The following is a 24,387-nucleotide window of genomic DNA, read 5'->3' as shown; positions in this document are numbered from 1 at the left end:
CCCTCTAGTAGATGAGCACTCTGCAGCCACCACAGAAGAGACACCCTTGTCCTTGTCGACAGGGTTATCCGCTGATGCATCTGAAGATGCGATCCGGACCATTTGTCCAGTAGATCCCACTGAAACGTTCTTGCATGGAATCTTCCGAATGGAATCGCTTCGTAAGAAGCCACCATTTTTCCCAGGACCCTCGTGCACTGATGCACTGACACCTGGTCTGGTTTTAGGAGGTTCCTGATTAGCTCGGATAACTCCCTGGCCTTCTCCTCCGGGAGAAACACCTTTTTCTGGACTGTGTCCAGAATCATTCCTAGGAACAGTAGACGTGTCGTTGGAATCAGCTGCGATTTTGGAATATTTAGGATCCACCCGTGCTGACGTAACACTACCTGAGATAGTGCTACTCCGACTTCTAACTGTTCCCTGGACCTTGCCCTTATCAGGAGATCGTCCAAGTAAGGGATAATTAAGATGCCTTTTCTTCGAAGAAGAATCATCATTTCGGCCATTACCTTGGTAAAGACCCGAGGTGCCGTGGACAACCCAAACGGCAGCGTCTGAAACTGATAATGACAGTTTTGTACTACAAACCTGAGGTACCCTTGGTGAGACGGGTAGATTGGGACGTGGAGATAAGCATCCTTGATGTCCAGAGACACCATATAGTCCCCTTCTTCCAGGTTTGCTATCACCGCTCTGAGTGATTCCATCTTGAATTTGAACCTCTTTATGTAAGTGTTCAGGGATTTTAGATTTAAAATTGGTCTCACCGAGCCGTCCGGCTTCGGTACCACAAACAGCGTGGAATAATACCCCTTTCCCTGTTGTAGGAGGGGTACCTTGATTATCACCTGCTGGGAATACAGCTTGTGAATGGCTTCCAAAACTGCCTCCCTGTCGGAGGGAGACTTTGGTAGAGCAGACTTCAGGAACCGGCGAGGGGGAAACGCCTCGAATTCCAGTTTGTACCCCTGCGATACCACCTGTAGAATCCAGGGGTCCACTTGCGAGTGAGCCCACTGCGCGTTGAAATTCTTGAGACGGGCCCCCACCATGTCTGAGTCTGCTTGTAAAGCCCCAGCGTCATGCTGAAGACTTGGCAGAAGCAGGGGATGGCTTCTGCTCCTGGGAAGCGGCTGCATGGTGCAGTCTTTTTCCCCTTCCTCTGCCCCGGGGCAGGAAGGAATGGCCTTTAGCTCGCTTGTACTTATGGGAACGAAAGGACTGAGTTTGAAAAGACGGTGTCTTTTTCTGCTGATGTGAAGTGACCTGGGGTAAAAAGGTGGATTTTCCAGCCGTTGCCGTGGCCACCAGGTCCGATAGACCAGCCCCAAATAACTCCTCCCCTTTATACGGCAATACTTCCATATGTCGTTTGGAATCCGCATCGCCTGACCACTGTCGCGTCCATAACGCTCTTCTGGCAGAAATGGACATAGCACTTACTCTTGATGCCAGGGTGCAAATATCCCTCTGTGCATCACGCATATATAGTAATGCATCCTTCAAATGCTCTATAGTTAACAGTATATTGTCCCTATCCAGGGTATCAATATTTTCAGTCAGGGAATCCGACCACGCGACGCCAGCACTGCACATCCAGGCTGAAGCGATTGCTGGTCGCAGTATAACACCAGTATGTGTGTATATACTTTTAAGAATATTTTCCAGCCTTCTATCTGCTGGTTCTTTGAGGGTGGCCGTATCAGGAGACGGTAACGCTACTTGTTTAGATAAACGTGTGAGCGCCTTATCTACCCTAGGGGGTGTTTCCCAACGTGTCCTAACCTCTAACGGGAAAGGATATAGTGCTAATAATTTTTTAGAAATTAGCAGTTTTTTGTCGGGGGAAACCCACGCTTTATCACACACCTCATTTAACTCATCTGACTCAGGGAAAACTATTGGTAGTTTTTTCACACCCCACATAATACCCTTCTTTGTGGTACTTGTAGTGTCAGAAATGTTCAATGCTTCCTTCATTGCCGTGATCATGTAACGTGTGGCCCTACTGGACATTACGTTTGTCTCCTCACCGTCGACACTAGACTCAGTGGGGGAAATTTACTAAGCTCCCGATTTTGACCGAGATGCCGTTTTTTCATCAAAGTGTCATCTCGGTAATTTACTAAGCACTAATCACGGCAGTGATGAGGGCATTCGTAATTTTTTGCAAGTTCAGGTAAAAAATTACGAATGAATACACCATCGGTCAAAACGCGGCTGTTTAAGTATGAATCTCGGTCATTTACTAAGAAGTGCAAAGCAAAAAACAAACAAACACTGCCGTGAAAAATTACAACTCGTAAAAAAGTGCTAAAAAAAACAGACCTACTTTTTTTTCCCGTGATTGGATAGGCATGCAGGGATCCATGAGATCCGTGCATGTATATCAGTGGGAAGGGGTGGGAAAGTTGTTATTTTATTAAAAAAAATTGCGTGGGGTCCCCCCTCCTAAGCATAACCAGCCTCGGGCTCTTTGAGCCAATCCTGGTTGCAGAAATATGGGGAAAAAAATGACAGGGGTTCCCCCATATTTAAGCAACCAGCATCGGGCTCTGCGCCTGGTCCTGGTCCCAAAAATACGGGGGACAAAAAGAGTAGGGGTCCCCCGTATTTTTAAAACCAGCACCGGGCTCCACTAGCTGGACAGATAATGCCACAGCCGGGGGTCACTTTTATATAGTGCCCTGCGGCCGTGGCATCAAAAATCCAACTAGTCACTCCTGGCCGGGGTACCCTGGGGGAGTGGGGACCCCTTCAATCAAGGGGTCCCCCCCCCCCAGCCACCCAAGGGCCAGGGGTGAAGCCCAAGGCTGTCCCCCCCCATCCAATGGGCTGCGGATGGGGAGGCTGATAGCCTTTGTTGTAAAAGAAAAGATATTGTTTTTAGTAGCAGTACTACAAGGCCCAGCAAGCCTCCCCCGCATGCTGGTACTTGGAGAACCACAAGTACCAGCATGCGACGGAAAAAATGGCCCGCTGGTACCTGTAGTACTACTACTAAAAAAATACCCAAAAAAAGACAAGACACACACACCGTGAAAGTATAATTTTATTACATACATACACACATACATACATACTTACCTTAAGTTCCCACGCAGGTCGGTCCTCTTCTCCAGTAGAATCCAAGGGGTACCTGTTGAAGAAATTATACTCACGAGATCCAGGGGTCCAGGCTCCTCGGCAAATCCAGGGTTAATCCACGTACTTGAAAAAAAAAAAAAAAACGGTGTCCCGACCACGAACTGAAAGGGGACCCATGTTTGCACATGGGTCACCTTTCCACGAATGCCAGAAACCCACTTTGACTTCTGTCTAAGTGGGTTTCTGCAGCCAATCAGGGAGCGCCACGTTGTAGCACTCTCCTGATCAGCTGTGTGCTCTTGTCCTCACTGACAGGCAGCACACGGCAGTGTTACAATGTAGCGCCTATGCGCTACATTGTAACCAATGATGGGAACTTTCAGCTCAGCGGTGACGTCACTTTAGGTCAACCGCAGGGCAGAAAGTTCCCATCATTGGTTACAATGTAGCGCATAGGCGCTACATTGTAACACTGCCGTGTGCTGCCTGTCAGTGAGGACAAGAGCACACAGCTGATCAGGAGAGTGCTACAACGTGGCGCTCCCTGATTGGCTGCAGAAACCCACTTAGACAGAAGTCAAAGTGGGTTTCTGGCATTCGTGGAAAGGTGACCCATGTGCAAACATGGGTCCCCTTTCAGTTCGTGGTCGGGACACCGTTTTTTTTTTTTTTTTTCAAGTACGTGGATTAACCCTGGATTTGCCGAGGAGCCTGGACCCCTGGATCTCGTGAGTATAATTTCTTCAACAGGTACCCCTTGGATTCTACTGGAGAAGAGGACCGACCTGCGTGGGAACTTAAGGTAAGTATGTATGTATGTGTGTATGTATGTAATAAAATTATACTTTCACGGTGTGTGTGTCTTGTCTTTTTTTGGGTATTTTTTTAGTAGTAGTACTACAGGTACCAGCGGGCCAGTTTTTCCGCCGCATGCTGGTACTTGTGGTTCTCCAAGTACCAGCATGCGGGGGAGGCTTGCTGGGCCTTGTAGTACTGCTACTAAAAACAATATCTTTTCATTTACAACAAAGGCTATCAGCCCCCCCATCCGCAGCCCATTGGATGGGGGGGGACAGCCTCGGGCTTCACCCCTGGCCCTTGGGTGGCTGGGGGGGGGGACCCCTTGATTGAAGGGGTCCCCACTCCCCCAGGGTACCCCGGCCAGGGGTGACTAGTTGGATTTTTGATGCCACGGCCGCAGGGCACTATATAAAAGTGACCCCCGGCTGTGGCATTATCTGTCCAGCTAGTGGAGCCCGGTGCTGGTTTTAAAAATACGGGGGACCCCTACTCTTTTTGTCCCCCGTATTTTTGGGACCAGGACCAGGCGCAGAGCCCGATGCTGGTTGCTTAAATATGGGGGAACCCCTGTCATTTTTTTCACCATATTTTTGCAACCAGGATCGGCTCAAAGAGCCCGAGGCTGGTTATGCTTAGGAGGGGGGACCCCACGCATTTTTTTTAATGATTTTACAGTGTTTAATTAAAAAAAAAAAAAAACCCCAGCACGGATCACACAGATCCGGCCGAGATTGATTGTAAAAAAAGTCGGCAGTGTTTTGCTAATCACTGCCGTAAAAATAGGTAAAAAACCACGAATGACATCGACATCGGAAGAAAAGAAAAACCAGAATACGACAGCTTAGTAAATCCATCGTAATCAATTCAAAAAGTTGCAATTTTACACTGTCGATGTCATTCGTGATTGAACTTGGACATGATTCTGGAAAATACGAATCTTAGTAAATGTACCCCAGTATCTGTGTCTGGATCTGTGTCGACCCACTGAGGTAACGGGCGTTTTAGGGCCCCTGACGGTGTCTGAGACGCCTGGACAGGCACTAATTGATTTGCCGGCTGTCTCATGTCATCAACCGTTCTTTGCAAAGTGCTGACATTATCACTTAATTCTTTAAATACGATCATCCAGTCAGGTGTCGACTCCCTAGGGGGTGACATCACTAACCCAGGCAATTGCTCCGCCTCCACATCATTTTCCTCCTCATACATGTCGACACACACGTACCGACACACAGCACACACACCGGGAATGCTCTGATAGAGGACAGGACCCCACAAGCCCTTTGGAGAGACAGAGGGAGAGTCTGCCAGCACACACCAAGCGCTATATATATATATACAGGGATAACCTTATATAAGTGTTAATCCCTTATAGCTGCTGTTTATATAGTTTTTAGCTGCCAATAGTGCCCCCCCTTCTCTTTTTTACCCTGATTCAGTAGCAAGTCTGCAGGGGAGAGTCAGGGAGCCGTCCTTCCAGCGGAGCTGTGAGGGAAAATGGCGCTTGTGTGCTGAGGAGATAGGCTCCGCCCCTTCACGACGTCCTTATCTCCCGCTTTTTCTGTAAAAAATGGCAGGGGTTAAAATACATCCATATAGCCCCAGAGCTATATGTGATGTATTCTTTAGCCAATCTAAGGTATATCATGTTATATTGCGTTTTAGGGCGCTCCCCCCCAGCGCCCTGCACCCTCAGTGACCGGAGTGTGAAGTGTGCTGAGAGCAATGGCGCACAGCTGCGGTGCTGTGCGCTACCTTAGTCTGAAGACAGGATCGTCTTCTGCCGCCGATTTCACCGGACCGCTTCGCTCTTCTGGCTCTGTAAGGGGGCCGGCGGCGCGGCTCCGGGACCCATCCAGGCTGAACCTGTGATCGTCCCTCTGGAGCTAATGTCCAGTAGCCTAAGAAACCCGATCCACTCTGCACGCAGGTGAGTCCGTTTCTTCTCCCCTTAGTCCCACGATGCAGTGAGCCTGTTGCCAGCAGGACTCACTGAAAATAAAAAACCTAAAATATACTTTTATTCTAAGCAGCTCAGGAGAGCCACCTAGCCTGCACCCTTCTCGTTCGGGCACAAAAATCTAACTGAGGCTTGGAGGAGGGTCATAGGGGGAGGAGCCAGTGCACACCACCTGATCCTAAAGCTTTTATTCTTGTGCCCTGTCTCCTGCGGAGCCGCTATTCCCCATGGTCCTTACGGAGTCCCAGCATCCACTAGGACGTCAGAGAAAGTAACATTTCTGGACTGTGATACATGTAATCTTACCGATCATACAAATTATCACCACTGTTTTCTGTAAATCATTGATGACATCCATTTATTATTTCATGGAATATTTTTAATAGCTAAAATAAAATAAAAATAACTTAATGTGTTACAATTAGAAAAGGGAGGCACTCGATATCCTGGCTGTTGGGATCCCAGCGCTCTGCATACAGGCGCCGGGATACTGATAACTATTCTTCCTCTTGGGGTGTCCACGACACCCCTGGAGGAAGAATAAATAGCGCGGAGAGCCACTGTGCCCGCAAGGTGCTCTTTTGCGCTCGCCCCGCTGCTGGCATTCCGGCGGTTGGAATCCCTGCGCCGGTATTTCGGGCGCCGGGATCCCGAGCGTCAGTAAAACGTACTACACCCATTAGAAAGAATATGAGATTTATAGTGATATTTACCCATAACATCTCGGACAAACTCTGGGGCGCTCCGCGGCGTCCATTCTTTTGGCCTCTCGGGTATTGGAGCAGGTTTATCCTGTAAATGATATGTTCTAATGGGTTAGATTGAGCCAACAAAATTAGATGCAAGATATAAGATTGTGAGGTTACCTACAGAAAATAAGTGCACAGTGACTTATACATATAAGCTAAGCAATGGTTGCACCAAGCTGGAGTAGTGAATATATTACAGCCTGTGACATAGGGACCAATTCAATTCAACATATTATGCCACCAGGCATTGCAGCGATGCTGCGCTACACACACAGCAGCCATGTATGGCAGTGCTGGCATCGCAGGTTTACCCTGGCACCCCATAGAGATGCAGGGAAAACTTGTGATGCCAGTGGGCACGATGTGATGATCGTATTCATCAGCTGAATTGAATTCCTCATCTTTACATGTAGATTTACTAAATTTCTAAAAAGGAAAAGTGGAGATATTGCACATTGCCACCGTTCAGATTCTAGGTATCATTTTCTAGTGTTCACTATATAATTTGTTAGCTAGAATCTGATTGGTTGCTATGGGCAACACCTCCACTTTAACTTTTTATTAGTAGTTGTAGTAGTAAATCTCCTCCTTAGCTGTCAGCGCTGTATATCATATCACACTGATTACTTAGTGCTAGGGCCAGAGTTACTAGTCACCAGTATAAGCTAGACATGGCAGCTCACCGGATTCCTCATCAGCCGCTCCAGCCTCAGCCTCTGCTCGTCCGTGGCATTCTTGGGTATAATCAGCGGCTGCGGCTCTTTTTTAGGCCTGGTTGGCTTGGGAGCACCAGCTTCTGCTGCCATGCTATCTTCTTAGAGTTGTTTACATCGACGTGGACTGATGACGACAATACAATGTTTTGAGTCTGCGGCACCTATTATTAGCCTTGTTTCTTTCTGGCCAACAAATACGGAGGCCATTTTCTCGGAGACCGGCAGCTGCATTGAAATTCTGTACAATGAGGAGCTGACAAAATGTTCCTCGCTGTGAATACAGATATCAAGAGCTGTTCGGTCTCTAAAGAATACAATTACTGTACGAGTTTAAATGCAATTTTAATGCAGGAGCTAAAACGAAAGAGTGCTGTTATAATAGTAGATGTCATGCTAGTAATTGGATTTAAGTCTTAATAAAGGTTGGCAAAAATGTTCCTTACCACTAAATGTAACTGACAGGACTTTGTTTTCAAAATCTGTCACTTTTACTTCCAGGCTGCATATAACCCTAGCCACATTTGCCCTCTTCTCATTACAAGGGCCCTGGGAGCAAAACACCAAAAAGCTTCTTCTAAACATATATGGGGCCCAATTATCATTGATCGCATATTCAGGGCGGGATGTATTAACATACATCGCCGCCCCTTGCCGACCACCGCAACGATGCTAATCGCATATGTACTAACATATGCGATTAACATCGCAATGCGGTGACAGAGGCCCCCCGCGATACCTGTCACATGGTGTGCGGGGGGGGGGGGGGGTCTCTGTGGGGTCCGTCACCTCCCAGCCCTGGGACGTGACGTGGGCTGGGAGTCCCCGGGCTCTTCCTCCTCCTCCCCGCTGCAGCAGGAAGCAGAAATGGCTGTGCTACGGGGGAGAAGGAGCTGGGGGATGCTGTCTGGACACAGGAGAGGGGAGGGGGCTCGGTGGGTGTGGAAGAAGCCCATAGGCTTCTATGGGGTATCACCATCAAAATACCTTTAGTACATATGAAAATGCGGTAAAATCCCCCCAAAACTGGGTTTACCGCATTTTCTCTTTAGAACATCCTGCCCTCAATGTGATCTGGGAGTGATATCAATGCCTAGGATGTCATTGCAATATGCGATCACATCAGCAGAATGTATGATTGGGCACTTGACGGGAGCCCCTCCCTGTGATGCGCTCAGCAAGCAGCCTTTACTGCGCCGGAAAAAGGGTGGCAGCCTCGGGCTTTTACACCCACTGCTATTCAATTACAGCCCCTTTGCCTCATGCATTAACCTGTAGAATCAAGGATAGGTTCCCGGACATGTGTTTATAGCTTTGCGGCACACGCGATCAGGGCATTTAACGTGGATTTCTGTTTCAGCCTCCGCAGGCTTAAATAGAAATCCGTCTCAATTGCAGCCTGCTTGAGGACGGTCACGGGCTATAAATGAATAGCCTTGAAAAATCAATTAGCCTGCTGTAATTAATGGTGGCTAAATAAATCTGGCCCAATTCATTTTGCGAATCCATGTCTCTTCCCTTACACCCAAACTATCTCTCTATTAGGTCACACATGATAGATAGATAGATAGATAGATAGATAGATAGATAGATAGATAGATAGATAGATAGATAGATAGATAGATAGATAGATAGATTCTATATCGGTATATACTATTTGTGTTCCGCTGCAAAATCTGTAACAGATTATTGATGTAATTGTAAAACAGATCCCTAAAAAAACACCATAAACAGCAAGTGAATTATACCATTCTCTCATGCTGCTCTTGGTGTAATAAATATATTAGTAGGATTTTTTTATTTTATTAAGTAGGATTCTACACTTCCTGACTACTGCAGATGTTACTGTTACCATATATCTGTGCTCACGCTGTAAGTTAGAAAGAAGTCACCCAGAAGCTCTAGGACCACGCAGAACAGATCAGTGCATTAATCCTAATCACACAGACCCCACATTAGGGATACATTAGTGTGAAACTATGACAAGTATTTATATTATATTATCGCTGCTCACACTTACATAACACTTTAACCTTCACAGCTGCGTATTATTCATTCTCACACCAAAGTTTTCTTACATGGAGACACCAGCTGTACAGATATCATGTATACCAGCGGTGGCCAACCCGCGGCTCTTTCATCCTCCGCATGCGGCTCGATCTGCTCCCGGCCACCGCTGCCAGACACAGCGCACTCACAGCAGGTCTCCAGCGGCAGTGTCTATCTAAAATTCGGCGCCGGCCCGTGAGCCAATCAGAGCTCGCGGACCGGCAGCTAAGGCTCCCGATTGGCTGCCGGACCGCGAGCTCTGATTGGCTCACGGGCAAGTGCCGAATTGAAGATAGACACCGCCGCCGGAAACTGAGGGGTAGGAGAGGCGCACGCTGCCCTCTCCTCCCCTCACAGCAGCAGCGCGGTAAGCAGCACTATTTTTTTTTTGGGGGGGGGGGGAGTGAGGCACTGTGGGGGCATGTGTATCAGCACTGGGGGCATATCTGGCACTGTGGGAGGCATTTGTATCAGCACCGGGGGCATATCTGGCACTGTTGTAGGCATTGTGGGGGCATGTGTATCAGCACTGGGGGCATATCTGGCACTGGGGGCATGAGGCACTATGGGGGCATGTGTATCTGCACTAGGGCATATCTGGCACTGTGGGGGCATGCGTATCTGCACTGGGGGCATATCTGGCACTGTGGGGGCATGTGTATCTGCACTGGGGCATATCTGGCACTGTGGGGGCATGTGTATCTGCACTGGGGCATATCTGGCACTGTGTAGGGACATGTGTATCTGGCACTGTGGGGGCATGTGTATCTGCAATGGGGACATAGCTGGCACTGTGGGGGCATGTGTATCTGCACTGGGGGCATGTGTATCTGCACTGGGGCATATTTGGCACTGTGGGGGCATGTGTATCTGCACTGGGGCATATCTGGCACTGTGGGGCATATCTGGCACTGTGGGGCATATATGTATCTGGCACTGTGGGGGCATACGTGTATTTGGCACTGTGGGGGCATACATGTATCTTGCACTGTGGGGACATGTGTATCTGGTACTGGGGGCATATATTTATCTGGCACTGTGGGGGCATGTGTATCTGGTACTGGGGGCATATATTTATCTGGCACTGTGGGGGCATGTGTATCTGGTACTGGGGGCATATATTTATCTGGCACTGTGGGGGCATGTGTATCTGGTACTGGGGGCATATATTTATCTGGCACTGTGGGGGCATGTGTATTTGGCACTGTGGGCATATATGTATCTGGCACTGTGAGGGCATGTGTATCTGGCACTGGGGGCATATATTTATCTGGCACTTCGGCGCGCGCATGATAGTGGCTCTTGCCCTTTTCTGGCTCTTGGCCTCTGACTGGTTGGTCACCCCTGATGTATACAGTCCGTTCCCAGCTGTGTACCAGCGCTGTGCTTGTGGCTGCATGCAATGACCTGCGCTTACTGATCCCATGTTATGGCATACCCTCCAACATGACCCGCCCCACTAGGTACAAAATGCTCTGTTTCTGTACTTCCCCCTTAATTTATTATTGCCATCACCTGTGAAGAAACAGCTTTCTTATCATTTAACTAGTTCAACACAGGTGATGGAAATCATAAATTAAGAGGGAAGTCCAGAAACAGAGCATTTTGTACCTAGTGGGGCGGGTCATGTTGGAGGGTCTGTTATAGCAGCATGCAATCTATGGCAGACATTCACACACACGTGGGACTGCAGCCACATTTAATAATAAGCCATGATATAAGAACAGGAGATATGATATGAGAGCTGCAGCTGCTGTATATAGGTGCATGCAATAAGTCACCTGGTTGCTCCGCAGGGATCAGCGTGTGCCGGGGGATAATGATGATAGATCCCCCTCTGTAACTACTTGCAGTCTTGCATTGTAGTCTGTAGTGTATGCCGCTGCTTCCGCTGTTCCAGCTCCGGCCGTGATGTCGTCACCTCCGGTACATGCTGGGCCATGGTCCTCTCCACGAAGGGTAACTAGACTCTACCATAGAGGGGACGGTCTGTCTCATTCCCCTGTTCTCTCCCCCTCCCCATGGCTGGTAGCAGCAGCAGCCCACCACCGCCGGCACCGAGCTGTGGCTGTAAGGGGATCCGCTCCTGCCTGCAGTGCGAGTCTCCGGGCCGGGCGCTGCCCAGGGGGGCACAACAGGTACAGCCACTAGCAGAGTCGTTACTCCACGTCTGCTGCTCTTCCTATAGTCACTGGCTCAGGTGTGTGTTGAACTACAAGTCCCAGCAAATCCATTAGCAATCTATAATTAGGCATCCTGTGACTGGTTATGGGACTGCAGCTACAGAGTATACTCCCTAGTTCATGGGTCTTCAACCTGCGACCCTCCAGCTGCTGTGGAACTACACATCCCAGCATGCCCTGCCTCAGTTTTAGCATACCTTAATAGCAAAATTGTGGCAGGGCATGCTGGGATGTGTAGTTTCACAGCAGCTGGAGGGCCACAGGTTGAAGACCCATGCGCCTAGTTCTACCCACAAAGGGGAGACTCCTGTGGCTGGCAGCATGTCACATAGAAGACAGTGTTCCCCAAAGAACCTTAATATCCATGCTTGAGTACAGGTGACAATTAGTTCATCAGTCATTTTGATATACCTATCTGTGTTCAAGCGCATATATATATATCTCTGACTGGTGACCTGTGCGCATGCACATATTTGGAGCCTGTGCAAGAGTGATTCTTCCACTATTGTTGTGGTACATTGCTCACTAGTAAGAAATGAATACCACTTTTACACCGCCAGCATATAACATGGGTTATTATTGCACATGAGTGTGCATAACCCGTGTTGCTGGTTGGTGTAAAAGGGTCAAGTTGGAATAATCCGGATGGAGCGGCCCGGTATTCCAACTCGGGTAGTTTGCAGAGTTGAATATGGGTTCAACCCGGCAAACTGCAGTGTAAACGGGAGCCAGGTCGCATCAACCCGTCTTCCCGTTCACAGTGGTTCGTTTTATCGACAGTATCTAGGTCGACAATGTTTAGGTCGACCACTATAGGTCGATAGTCACTAGGTCGACATGGATGGAAGGTCGACAGGGTTTCTAGGTTGACATGTGCTAGGTCGACAGGTCTAAAGGTCGACATGAGGGGGGAAAAAATGTGGGTGTCGTTTTCTTCGTAGAGTGACCGGGATCCCAAATTAGTGCACCGAGTCTCCTCGCATGGCTCGCTTCGCTCGCCATGCTTCGGGCATGGTGCCTTCGCTCCGCTACCGCTTCGCTCGGCACACTTTACTGTTCCAATCGTAGTCCACGTGGATCGTTAAGTATGAAAAAATCCACAAAAAAAAAAAAAGTGAAAAACTCATGTCGACCTTTAGACCTGTCGACCTAGCACATGTCGACTTATAAACCATGTCGACCTAGTGACTGTCGACCTATAGTGGTCGACCTAAACATTGTCGACCTAGACACTGTCGATCTTCAGACCGGATCCCTCACAGTGATGTACAGGCGGTGCTTGGAGATCATGTGATCTCCAAGTGCCGCCCCCGCCGCGTCACTGGCAAGGTCACCAACCTGGCAATATGCCGGGTTGGTGACTGCAGTGGGAAAGGGGGCTGATGCGGGTCGCAGCCGGGTAGCACTCGTGTCAGGCTCCTGGATGCGACCCACGATTTTAGTGTAAAAGCAGTATAAATCATCCTTACTGGGCATTTGTAGATGCCATATACAAATCACGTTTAAAATTTTCATCCATCAGAATTTTTTTTATCTCTATACAAAATGAATTTGATTGTCCACAAAATTGAAATTGGGGAATTATTTATTTATTAACAGTTTCTTATACAGGTTGAGTCTCCCTTATCCAAAATGCTTGGGACCAGAGGTATTTTGGATATGGGATTTTTCCGTATTTTGGAATAATTGCATACCATAATGAGATATCATGGTGATGGGACCTAAATCTAAGCACAGAATGCATTTATGTTACATATACACCTTATACACACAGCCATTTTAGCCAATATTTTTTATAACTTTGTGCATTAAACAAAGTGTGTGTACATTAACACAATTCATTTATGTTTCATATACACCTTATACACACAGCCTGAAGGTCATTAAATACAATATTTTTAATAACTTTGTGTATTAAACAAAGTTTGTGTACATTGAGTCATCAAAAAACAAAGGTTTCACTATCTCACTCTCACTCAAAAAAGTCTGTATTTCGGAATATTCCGTATTTCGGAATATTTGGATATGGGATACTCAACCTGTATAGCGCAGCATATTCCGTTGCGCTTTACAACTAGAACAACAGTAATAGAACAAAACTGGTGAAAAACAGACAGACATAGGAATGACTGCCTTTACACATTCTCTTTAATGCCATATTGCATCATAGCTCTGACAGTCATAGGGTTCACAAATCTTACTCATCGTGTCGTTGTATTGATAATCTCCACCCTGAGCTAAGAGGGTTTTATTCTAGGGTGCTTCGCATCTGTTCCGCCAAAATAAATGTCTCTGATACACTGAATTCAGGCTCGACCCACTGAGGCGAATTCTCCTATAATTTCGTTTTGATACTGAATATACAGTAATATATGTATTAGCACAATGGGATATTAGTGTGTTGGTATCTATCTATCTATCTATCTATCTATCTATCTATCTATCTATCTATCTATCTATCTATCTATCTATCTATCTATCTATCTATCTCCTTAAAACATGGACTAGAGTTAGGGGCACAAAATAAAAACCAAAATAACTGTTAATGTTTTCTTTATCCTGAATCTTTGAGAAGTGCGCGGTGTAATGTCTGGTAAATCTCCTGGTTTTATTGCAACTAATATTAAACACCAAAAATAACTGGATTACTACATTTTCCATTATTCTACTATTTCCTTTGCTGTCAGCTCATATGGTATCTCGTGAACATTCTAAAAGCCAACATACACTTAGGTCGATGTGGTTAAAATGCTGACATGTTCAGAATGTCAACATTTAACTTTTCAACACCAGAATGTTGACTTTTTGTTGTTCAGTGTTAGGCGAAAATAAGCAAAAATCATATGACAACCTAAGTGTATGTCGACATATTGGTTTTCGACCCACCATCTATGCCGACATTAGGAATGTTCACAAGTCAAACCACACACAGCACATGTAGCACACAATATACCAGGGTTTCCCAAACTCTGCCATTACAGTCCAGGTTTTAAGGATGTCCATGCTTGACCACAGGTGACTTAGGGCCTTATTCAGGATGGATAGCTATTCAGAGAAATTGCAAATCAAGCTATTATCGAACAACTGCGCATGCGCGGGGGGTAATAGCGACAGAAAATGCGTACAGATTGTAATCGCAATGTAGCCACTGTTTGACTGACAGGAAGCCGGCGTTTCTGGGTAAAAACCTTCCGTTTTCTGGGTGTGTCAGAAACACCGCAGGCCTGCCCAGGTGTTTTTGGGGACGGTCTCTGACGTCAGCACAGACCACTTCCAGCCTGTCTCCGTTGCAGATTAGTGGCAGCTTCAGACCTACTCACATTTGCTCAGATGGCAACATTTCTTCGATGTTCCTGTAATTGCATATGTATCTGCGAGTGGATAGCGATCTGCTTTGCATTCACAATTTGGATGGGGCGTTTTTTCATCCTGTCAGGGCGGCGCCTTTCTACTCACAGTCAACTGCAATTTCTCTGAATAGCGATCCATGCTGCATGAAGCCCTTAATTAGTACCTTGGTCAACGTGATTCAATCATCAGGACTCGAGCATGGATATCCTTAAAACCTGGACTATAATGACAGAGTTTGGGAAACAATAGTTACATAGTGGCAGTTTCCGGCAACAGAAATGAAGTTAGTTCGTACATTGTTAGTACATTATACACAGACATGACTTCATAGGCGTGCGCAGACGCCGACACGGGGGTGCCGTTCCGCTCTGGGCGGCCCAGGTTAGCAGTCTTATGTCCCATTGCAAGGGGTGGAGGAGGTAGTCCGATACCCGGTGGAGGGGGGAAGTCCGGAGCGGCACCCCCGTATCGGCGTCTGTGTAAGCCTATGCATGACCTGATGTAACTTTAATGTTTCCACATCGGCATGCTCACTTTTTTTTTTTTTTTCTTTCAAAGAAAGCCTATGTTATCAGCCAGTTCACTTTACTGTTTGTGTTGTTTTCCAGACCAAGTTATTTATATATATCCCAGAGCACGGCATAGCTCAGGGAATACAGAACACACATTCAGATGGGTGGTGGTTTCCCTTCCCTGGTGTGAGTCTGATAGAAGATTTTGTGACAGAAGATGAGGAAAAAGAGATGGTACATGCCATGGACCAGGACGAATGGAGAATTTCACAGTCCGGGAGAAGGAAACAGGTAAATATAATTGAATGAACCATTTTTTCCCTATTGTATTATTTATTTCCTTTCTGTGATGATCTCAGTTTTAAAAAAAAATTGGCGGCAATTCTACAATCAGTAGAACAGGGCTCAACAAAGTCCAGGCATCAGGTTACCCTGGTGACATGACAACATGGGTGCCCAGCTGTCCCCAGTCTCCTGGTCCAGCTGCATACCCATGTCCTGTCAGGCTTCTCTCTCACTGCTCGAGTGGGAGTAAGATAGAATTTGATGGCAGATAAGAGCCACTTGGCCAATCTAGTCTGCTCCTTTTTTATCCTTTAGGTAACCTCAAGCCAATTTGATCCTTAGTTCTCTGTAAAGCTACTCGTATGCCTACCCCAAGCATGTTTACACTACACTACTGTCTTAGGGCCTGATTCAGAGAAGAACGCTAATGCAGCTGCAAGTGCGGTTTTATACGCATCTGCAGATATCAGCAAGTGAAGCTGCCGCCCAGAAATCAAGAGACGCCTATCAGAGCGACTAACAACTCATTCGCAATTGCGTACACCTACGCTGCCTATACACAAGAATGGGAAACATTGACTGCTTGAATAGGTCTATGGCTCCGTAGACTGGCCACGGCAGTAGTCACGCAGGCGCCATATTTTGTACACTAGAGTCTGCATGCAGCTGACGTCAGACACATGCCCCGAAAACGGCCATGGCACGCCTACATTTTATCCATCACTCCCCACTAACCCCATGTTAACACACCCAAGCGGTCACCTCCTGTCAATCACTGCGTAGGAATACTCCCTGCATGTGGGATTGCAGCAACACCCTGACATTTGCACTATGCGAAAGCAGCGCATGTGCAGTCTACCGATAATCGGTCAGTTCCACGGAACATCTACTTTGTATACTTCTAGGGAATCAGGCCCTTTGTCTCTGCCACCTCTGGTAAATCCATTCTCCTGGCACTGATCAGGCAGTCAGTTTCACTAATCTAAATGATTACATTGCACTCTGATTAGCTGCAAGACTGTTACTGTCTTTGAAGATGAATTTCCTTGAAGTCTCTACTTGTGACACTCACCCTAGCACCGTGCTCCATTAGGCTAGAGCTAGCTCTTGGGTTTGGTCATTGCTGCTGCCTGGACCACCCTGGGAGCCAGGTCACATACAGCACCGATGGGTAATATTTCTCTGGAAAAGAGTTTTCTCTGACGTCCTAGTGGATGCTGGGGACTCCGTAAGGACCATGGGGAATAGACGGCTCCGCAGGAGACTGGGCACATCTAAGAAAGATTTAGGACTATCTGGTGTGCACTGGCTCCTCCCTCTATGCCCCTCCTCCAGATTTCTGTGCCCGGCTGAGCTGGATGCACACTAGGGGCTCTCCTGAGCACCTAGAAGAAAGTATAGTTTAGGTTTTTTATTTTCAGTGAGACCTGCTGGCAACAGGCTCACTGCAACGAGGGACTAAGGGGAGAAGAAGCGAACCTACCTAAGTGGTGGTAGCTTGGGCTTCTTAGGCTACTGGACACCATTAGCTCCAGAGGGATCAAACACAGGACCCGACCTCGTCGTCCGTTCCCGGAGCCGCGCCGCCGTCCCCCTTACAGAGCCAGAAACAAGAAGGTGGTCCGGAAAATCGGCGGCTGAAGACTTCTGTCTTCTCCAAGTTAGCGCACAGCACTGCAGCTGTGCGCCATTGCTCCTCATGCACACCACACACTGCGGTCACTGATGGGTGCAGGGCGCTGGGGGGGGGGGGGGGGGGCGCCCTGAGCAGCAATAATAACACCTTGGCTGGCAAAACTAACACCATATATAGCCCCAGAGGCTATATAGGTGTATATTAACCCCTGCCAGAAACGATAAAATAGCGGGAGAAAGCCCGCCGAAAAAGGGGCGGAGCCAACTCCCTCAGCACACTGGCGCCATTATTCCCTCACAGCTTCGCTGGAAGGAAGCTCCCTGGCTCTCCCCTGCAGTCCTGCACTACAGAAAGGGTAAAAAAGAGAGGGGGGGCACAATTTAGGTGCAGTATACATATATTATAGGCAGCTATAGGGGAAAACACTCTGTATAGTGATATCCCTGTGTTATATAGCGCCCTGGTGTGTGCTGGCATACTCTCCCTCTGTCTCCCCAAAGGGCTTTGTGGGGTCCTGTCCTCTGAAAGAGCATTCCCTGTGTGTCTGCTGTGTGTCGGTACTACTGTGTCGACATGTATGATGAGGATAATGATGTGGAGGCGGAGCAAATGCCTGTGAATGTGATGTCGCCCCCTGCGGGGTCGACACCAGTGTGGATGGACTTATGGAAGGAATTACGTGACAGTGTCAGCTCCTTACATAAAAGGTTTGACGACATAGGACAGCCGGCTACTCAGCTTGTGCCTGTCCAAGCGTCTCAAATGTCATCAGGGGCTATAAAACGCCCGCTACCTCAGATGACAGATACAGATGTCGACACGGATACCGACTCCAGTGTCGACGATTATGAGACGAGTGTACCCTCCAATAGATCCACCCGTTATATGATTGAGGCTATGAAAAATGTTTTACACATTTCTGATGATACCCCAGGTACCACAAAAAAGGGTATTATGTTTGGTGAGAAAAAACTACCAGTAGTTTTTCCTGCATCTGACGAATTAAATGAGGTGTGTGAGGAAGCGTGGACTTCCCCAGATAAGAAATTGATCATTTCTAAACGGTTAATGGCTGCGTACCCTTTCCCGCCAGAGGATAGGTCACGCTGGGAAACACCCCCTAGGGTAGATAAAGCATTGACACGCTTATCAAAGAAGGTGGCACTACCGTCTCCGGATACGGCCGCCCTAAAAGAACCTGCTGATAGAAAGCTGGAAAGTACCCTAAAAGCTATATACACACACACTGGCATTATATTGAGACCCGCTATTGCATCAGCTTGGATGTGCAGTGCTGCTGCTGCGTGGTCAGACTCCCTGTCGGAAAACATTGATACCATGGATAGGGACAATATTTTGCTAACGATTGACCATATAAAAGACGCGGTCTTATACATGCGTGATGCACAGAGGGATATTTGCCGGCTGGCATCAAAAATAAGCGCTATATCCATTGCCGCCAGACGGGGGTTATGGACTAGACAATGGTCAGGTGATGCCGACTCCAAGCGGCACATGGAAGTTTTACCCTATAAAGGGGTGGAACTTTTTGGGGAAGGTCTTTCAGACCTCGTTTCCACAGTTACTGCTGGGAAATCGACTTTTTTGCCACAGGCTACCCCACAGCAAAAGAAAGCACCGTATTATCAGGTACAGTCCTTTCGGCCCCAGAAAAATAAGCGGGCTAGAGGCTCATCCTTTCTGCCGAAGGGGGAAAAAGCTGCAGCACACAGCTAGTTCCCAGGAGCAGAAGTCCTCCCCTGCGTCCGGTAAGTCCACAGCATGACGCTGGGGCTGCTCAGGCGGAATCGGGAACGGTGGGGGCACGTCTCAGGTTTTTCAGCACACAGTGGGCTCTCACAAGTGGATCCCTGGGTCCTTCAAGTAGTATCTCAGGGGTACAGGCTGGAATTCGAGACGTCTCCCCCCCCCCGCCGTTTCCTAAAATCTGCCTTGCCGGCAACTCCCTCTGCCAGGGAGGCAGTGTTGGTGGCTATTCAAAAACTGTATTCATCCAGACGTTGCCGTTCGGGTTATCCACAGCACCGAGGGTCTTTACCAAGGTAATGGCCGAAATGATGATACTCCTTCGCAAGAAGGGAGTTTTAATTATCCCGTACTTGGACGATCTCCTGATAAAGGCGAGGTCCAAAGAACAGTTGATAGTGGGGGTGGCACTTTCTCAGGAAGTGCTACAACAGCACAGCTGGATTCTAAACATTCCAAAGTCACAGCTGGTCCCGACGACACGTCTTCTGTTCCTGGGAATGATTCTGGACACAGACCAGAAAAGAGTGTTTCTTCCACTGGAAAAAGCCGAGGAATTGTCATCTCTGGTCAGAGACATCCTAAAACCAGGAAAAGTGTCGGTACATCAATGCACACGAGTCCTGGGAAAAATGGTAGCTTCGTACGAAGCAATTCCATTCGGAAGGTTCCACGCAAGGACGTTCCAGTGGGACCTGTTGGACAAATGGTCCGGGTCCCATCTCCAGATGCAACAGCGGATAACCCTATCGGCCGGAACCAGGGTGTCGCTGCTGTGGTGGCTGCAGAGGGCTCATCTAGAGGGCCGCAGATTCGGAATACAGGACTGGGTCCTGGTGACCATGGATGCCAGCCTTCGGGGCTGGGGGGCAGTCACAAAGGGAAGAAATTTTCAAGGACTGTGGTCAAATCAGGAGATTTCTCTTCACATAAATATCCTGGAGCTAAGGGCCATTTACAATGCCCTAAGCCAGGCAAGACCCCTGCTTCAAAACCAGCCGGTACTGATCCAGTCAGACAACATCACGGCGGTCGCCCATGTAAACAGACAGGGCAGCACGAGAAGCAGGATGGCGATGGCAGAAGCCACAAGGATTCTCAGATGGGCAGAGAATCATGTGTTAGCACTGACGGCAGTGTTCATTCCGGGAGTGGACAACTGGGAAGCAGACTTCCTCAGCAGGCACGACCTCCACCCGGGAGAATGGGGACTTCATCCAGAAGTCTTCCAAATGCTGGTCAACCGGTGGGAAAAACCACAGGTAGACATGATGGCGTCCCGACTCAACAAGAAGTTGAAAAGATATTGCGCCCGGTCAAGAGACCCTCAGGCGATAGCGGTGGACGCTCTAGTGACACCATGGGTGTACCAGTCGGTTTATGTGTTTCCTCCTCTACCTCTCATACCCAAGGTACTGAGAATAATAAGAAGGCGAGGAGTGAAAACCATACTCGTGGTTCCGGATTGGCCAAGAAGAGCTTGGTACCCGGAACTTCAAGAGATGCTTACAGAGGACCCATGGCCTCTGCCGCTCAGACAAGACCTGCTGCAGCAGGGACCCTGTCTGTTCCAAGACTTACCGCGGCTGCGTTTGACGGCATGGCGGTTGAACACCGGATCCTGAAGGAAAAGGGTATTCCGGAGGAAGTCATCCCTACCCTGATCAAAGCCAGGAAGGATGTCACCGCAAGACATTATCACTGCATTTGGCGAAAATATGTTGCTTGGTGTGAGGCCATGAAGGCCCCGACGGAGGAATTTCAACTGGGTCGATTCCTGCACTTCCTGCAAGCAGGGGTGACGTTGGGCCTCAAATTGGGGTCCATAAAGGTCCAGATTTCGGCTCTGTCGATTTTCTTCCAAAAAGAACTGGCTTCACTGCCCGAAGTTCAGACTTTTGTCAAAGGAGTACTGCATATTCAGCCTCTTTTTGTGCCCCCAGTGGCACCTTGGGATCTCAATGTGGTTTTGGCATTCCTGAAATCACGTTGGTTCGAACCACTTAAGACTGTGGATTTAAAATATCTCACGTGGAAAGTGGTCATGCTGTTGGCCTTGGCGTCGGCCAGGCGGGTTTCAGAATTGGCGGCTTTGTCTTGTAAAAGCCCTTATCTGATTTTCCATATGGATAGGGCAGAATTGAGGACTCGTCCTCAGTTTCTCCCAAAGGTGGTCTCAGCTTTTCACTTGAACCAACCTATTGTGGTGCCTGCGGCTACTAGGGACTTGGAGGATTCCAAGTTGCTGGACGTAGTCAGGGCCCTAAAAATTTATATTTCCAGGACGGCTGGAGTCAGAAAGACTGACTCGCTGTTTATCCTGTATGCACCCACCAAGCTGGGTGCTCCTGCTTCTAAACAGTCTATTGCGCGCTGGATTTGTAGCACTATTCAGCTGGCGCATTCTGCGGTAGGCTTACCGCAGCCTAAATCTGTAAAAGCCCATTCCACACGGAAGGTGGGCTCATCTTGGGCGGCTGCCCGAGGGGTCTCGGCTTTACAACTTTGCCGAGCAGCTACTTGGTCGGGGGCAAACACGTTTGCAAAATTCTACAAATTTGATACCCTGGCTGAGGAGGACCTGGAATTCTCTCATTCGGTGCTGCAGAGTCATCCGCACTCTCCCGCCCGTTTGGGAGCTTTGGTATAATCCCCATGGTCCTTACGGAGTCCCCAGCATCCACTAGGACGTCAGAGAAAATAAGAATTTACTCACCGGTAATTCTATTTCTCGTAGTCCGTAGTGGATGCTGGGCGCCCATCCCAAGTGCGGATTGTCTGCAATACCTGTACATAGTTATTGTTACAAAAATCGGGTTTTGTTGTGAGCCACCTCTTCAGAGGCTCCATTTGTTATCATACTGTTAACCGGGGTTCCTATCACGTGTTATATGGTGTGATTGGTGTGGCTGGTATGAGTCTTACCCGGGATTCAAAAATCCTTCCTTATTGTGTCAGCTCTTTCGGGCACAGTTCCTAACTGAGGCTTGGAGGAGGGTCATAGGGGGAGGAGCCAGTGCACACCAGATAGTCCTAAATCTTTCTTAGATGTGCCCAGTCTCCTGCGGAGCCGTCTATTCCCCATGGTCCTTACGGAGTCCCCAGCATCCACTACGGACTACGAGAAATAGAATTACCGGTGAGTAAATTCTTATTTTCATTCACTACTAAATTTTGGTTCTGACTTCTGACATTTCTGAAACTTGCTGACGTGTAGCCATATTCAGCTTTGCCGCATCGCGCACCAGTAATTCCTAAGGGTGTGCGTACCAGTCGTTCCAGCTATGTCATGATGCATATGCGTTGTGCAAAGCCAAACGTGGCTGTGTCTGTTACTGTAGCTAGTGGTAGATCACCTGCAAATACCTTTTTAGAAAACATATGCTGCCCTCTCCTTCCCTTACTTTTATTGAACTAACCGGTATTATAGCCCCAGCGGTTTAGCTATGTCTTGTATGTGTCAGCTGGTTGTGCAGGTGCTAGGGCCAGACCAATCACAGTTATATCATGTCATCCCTCTATGCAGAGTAGAGTCTAGCTGAAAGAACCCCACCACAACACCTCATGTTACAGAGGTCTAGATAAATCATAAATGCCCTAAAAAGTGAATTAACACATTTAATTATATATGAGAAAGACTTGTTTGCTGTATTCTAGATGTGGTTATGGCCATTTAAACTATACCAAAATTAGTATAAAAAAAGGGTTGCATTTAGCTATAACTAAATAATGTTTTATTTATTTTTTTGTATACAGGATTTTGGTCCAAAGGTAAACTTTAAGAAACAGAAATTAAAGGTTGGCAACTTCACCGGCCTTCCTAGTTTCAGCAGAGTTCTCTGGGAAAGGATGAAGAATCACACTGTCCTTCAAGGGTTCCGGCCAGTTGAGCAGTGTAATCTGGATTACAATTCAGATAGAGGATCCGCTATTGACCCCCACTATGACGACTCTTGGCTTTGGGGTGAAAGACTAGTCAGCTTAAATCTTCTTTCAAGTACTTTGCTCACTATGACCAGTTCCTCAGCAGATAGTCTGCAGCTGATCTCTACTTCAGATTGCTGTGACCCAAATGGAATACTTACTCACAATGTTAATGATTACAGTTCTGTAAATAATGCACAGCCTGGCCTCGAGGACTACACAGCGCACATCAAACCAAAGACTACCTCAGTTCCACATAGTGATGTGGAAGTAGCCATATGTTTACCAAGAAGGTCCCTAGTGGTTTTATATGGAGATGCGCGTCACTGCTGGAAGCATGCTATACATCGTGAACACATCCAGCAACGCAGAGTTTGCAGCACATTCAGGGAACTGTCCGCAGAGTTCAGTACAGGTGGCGAGGAGGAGAACCTTGGACAGATGCTGCTGGACATAGCGCTGGGCTTCCAGGGAAAATCAGTTTAGTGCAAAGTTTAATCTTGAAAAAAAAAAAAAAAAAAAAATTCTTACGAATCTCTCCTGATATGTGAATACCTGATCCACTTTACAATGCACTCCAGCTATGATAACTGTACATTGGCCCCTTATTAACTGTAGGGGGACATTTATAGCCTTCTGGGGTACATCATTGAATAGGCAACATTTATGCCACGCAACAGGTGCAACATGACAAACATATGCATATATGGCAGATCCTACTGCTACAAAACCAATATCACTAGAGCAGCCTAGCCAAAGTGGACACAGTGATATGACAATAGGCAAACTAGCTAAAATACCAGGTTATGACTATTGTAACTATTCTGATGGCATAGGAAGGGATTAAGTGATTTTGCACATTTGGTTTGGATCAATTTGTATGTAAAGTTTGACCATTTAATGGTAGATACTGATTTCTCATTCTACTTTTAATGTATAATTATTACATTATTTCTCTAACGTCCTAAGTGGATGCTGGGGACTCCGTAAGGACCATGGGGAATAGCGGCTCCGCAGGAGACTGGGCACATCTAAAGAAAGCTTTAGGACTATCTGGTGTGCACTGGCTCCTCCCCCCATGACCCTCCTCCAAGCCTCAGTTAGATCTCTGTGCCCGAACGAGAAGGGTGCACACTAGGGGCTCTCCTGAGCTTCTTAGTGAAAGTTTTAGATTAGGTTTTTTATTTTCAGTGAGACCTGCTGGCAACAGGCTCACTGCATCGAGGGACTAAGGGGAGAAGAAGCGAACTCACCTGCGTGCAGAGTGGATTGGGCTTCTTAGGCTACTGGACATTAGCTCCAGAGGGACGATCACAGGCCCAGCTTGGATGGGTCCCAGAGCCGCGCCGCCGGCCCCCTTACAGAGC

The 24,387-nt window shown here is 47.7% G+C and overlaps 2 protein-coding genes across 3 annotated transcripts in view; one reads left to right on the top strand and one right to left on the bottom strand.

Moving 5' to 3' along the window:
- The window catches only part of PRKRIP1 (PRKR interacting protein 1), a 38,898-nt gene extending 27,662 nt beyond the window's left edge, over positions 1 to 11,236 (bottom strand). The window contains exons 1-3 of the mRNA XM_063956064.1: positions 11,144 to 11,236; positions 7,284 to 7,440; positions 6,565 to 6,643 (exon numbers count right to left, since the gene is read on the bottom strand). Of these exons, the coding sequence (XP_063812134.1) occupies positions 6,565 to 6,643; positions 7,284 to 7,406 (202 nt within the window). The 5' untranslated portion in view covers positions 7,407 to 7,440; positions 11,144 to 11,236. The remainder of the gene's footprint in view (positions 1 to 6,564; positions 6,644 to 7,283; positions 7,441 to 11,143) is intronic.
- A 3-nt stretch (positions 11,237 to 11,239) lies between these two features.
- LOC135049995 (alpha-ketoglutarate-dependent dioxygenase alkB homolog 4-like) lies at positions 11,240 to 24,147 on the top strand. 2 transcript variants are annotated; one of them, XM_063956063.1, is made up of 3 exons: positions 11,240 to 11,321; positions 15,505 to 15,699; positions 22,853 to 24,146. In XM_063956063.1, the coding sequence occupies exons 1-3, from the start codon at positions 11,274 to 11,276 to the stop codon at positions 23,504 to 23,506; spliced, it is 897 nt and encodes a 298-aa protein (XP_063812133.1). In that variant the 5' UTR covers positions 11,240 to 11,273; the 3' UTR covers positions 23,507 to 24,146. The 2 variants fall into 2 exon arrangements, with proteins under 2 accessions (XP_063812133.1, XP_063812132.1); XM_063956062.1 differs by lacking the exon at positions 11,240 to 11,321 and adding an exon at positions 11,384 to 11,500 and having other exon boundaries at positions 22,853 to 24,147.
- Positions 24,148 to 24,387: the final 240 nt, after the last annotated feature.

Source organism: Pseudophryne corroboree, chromosome 2 (genome assembly GCF_028390025.1).
Source record: "Pseudophryne corroboree isolate aPseCor3 chromosome 2, aPseCor3.hap2, whole genome shotgun sequence".
Classification (NCBI taxonomy): Eukaryota; Metazoa; Chordata; class Amphibia; order Anura; family Myobatrachidae; genus Pseudophryne; species Pseudophryne corroboree.
Note: the sequence above shows the minus strand (reverse complement) of the source record. Positions and strands in the feature narration are given on the sequence as shown.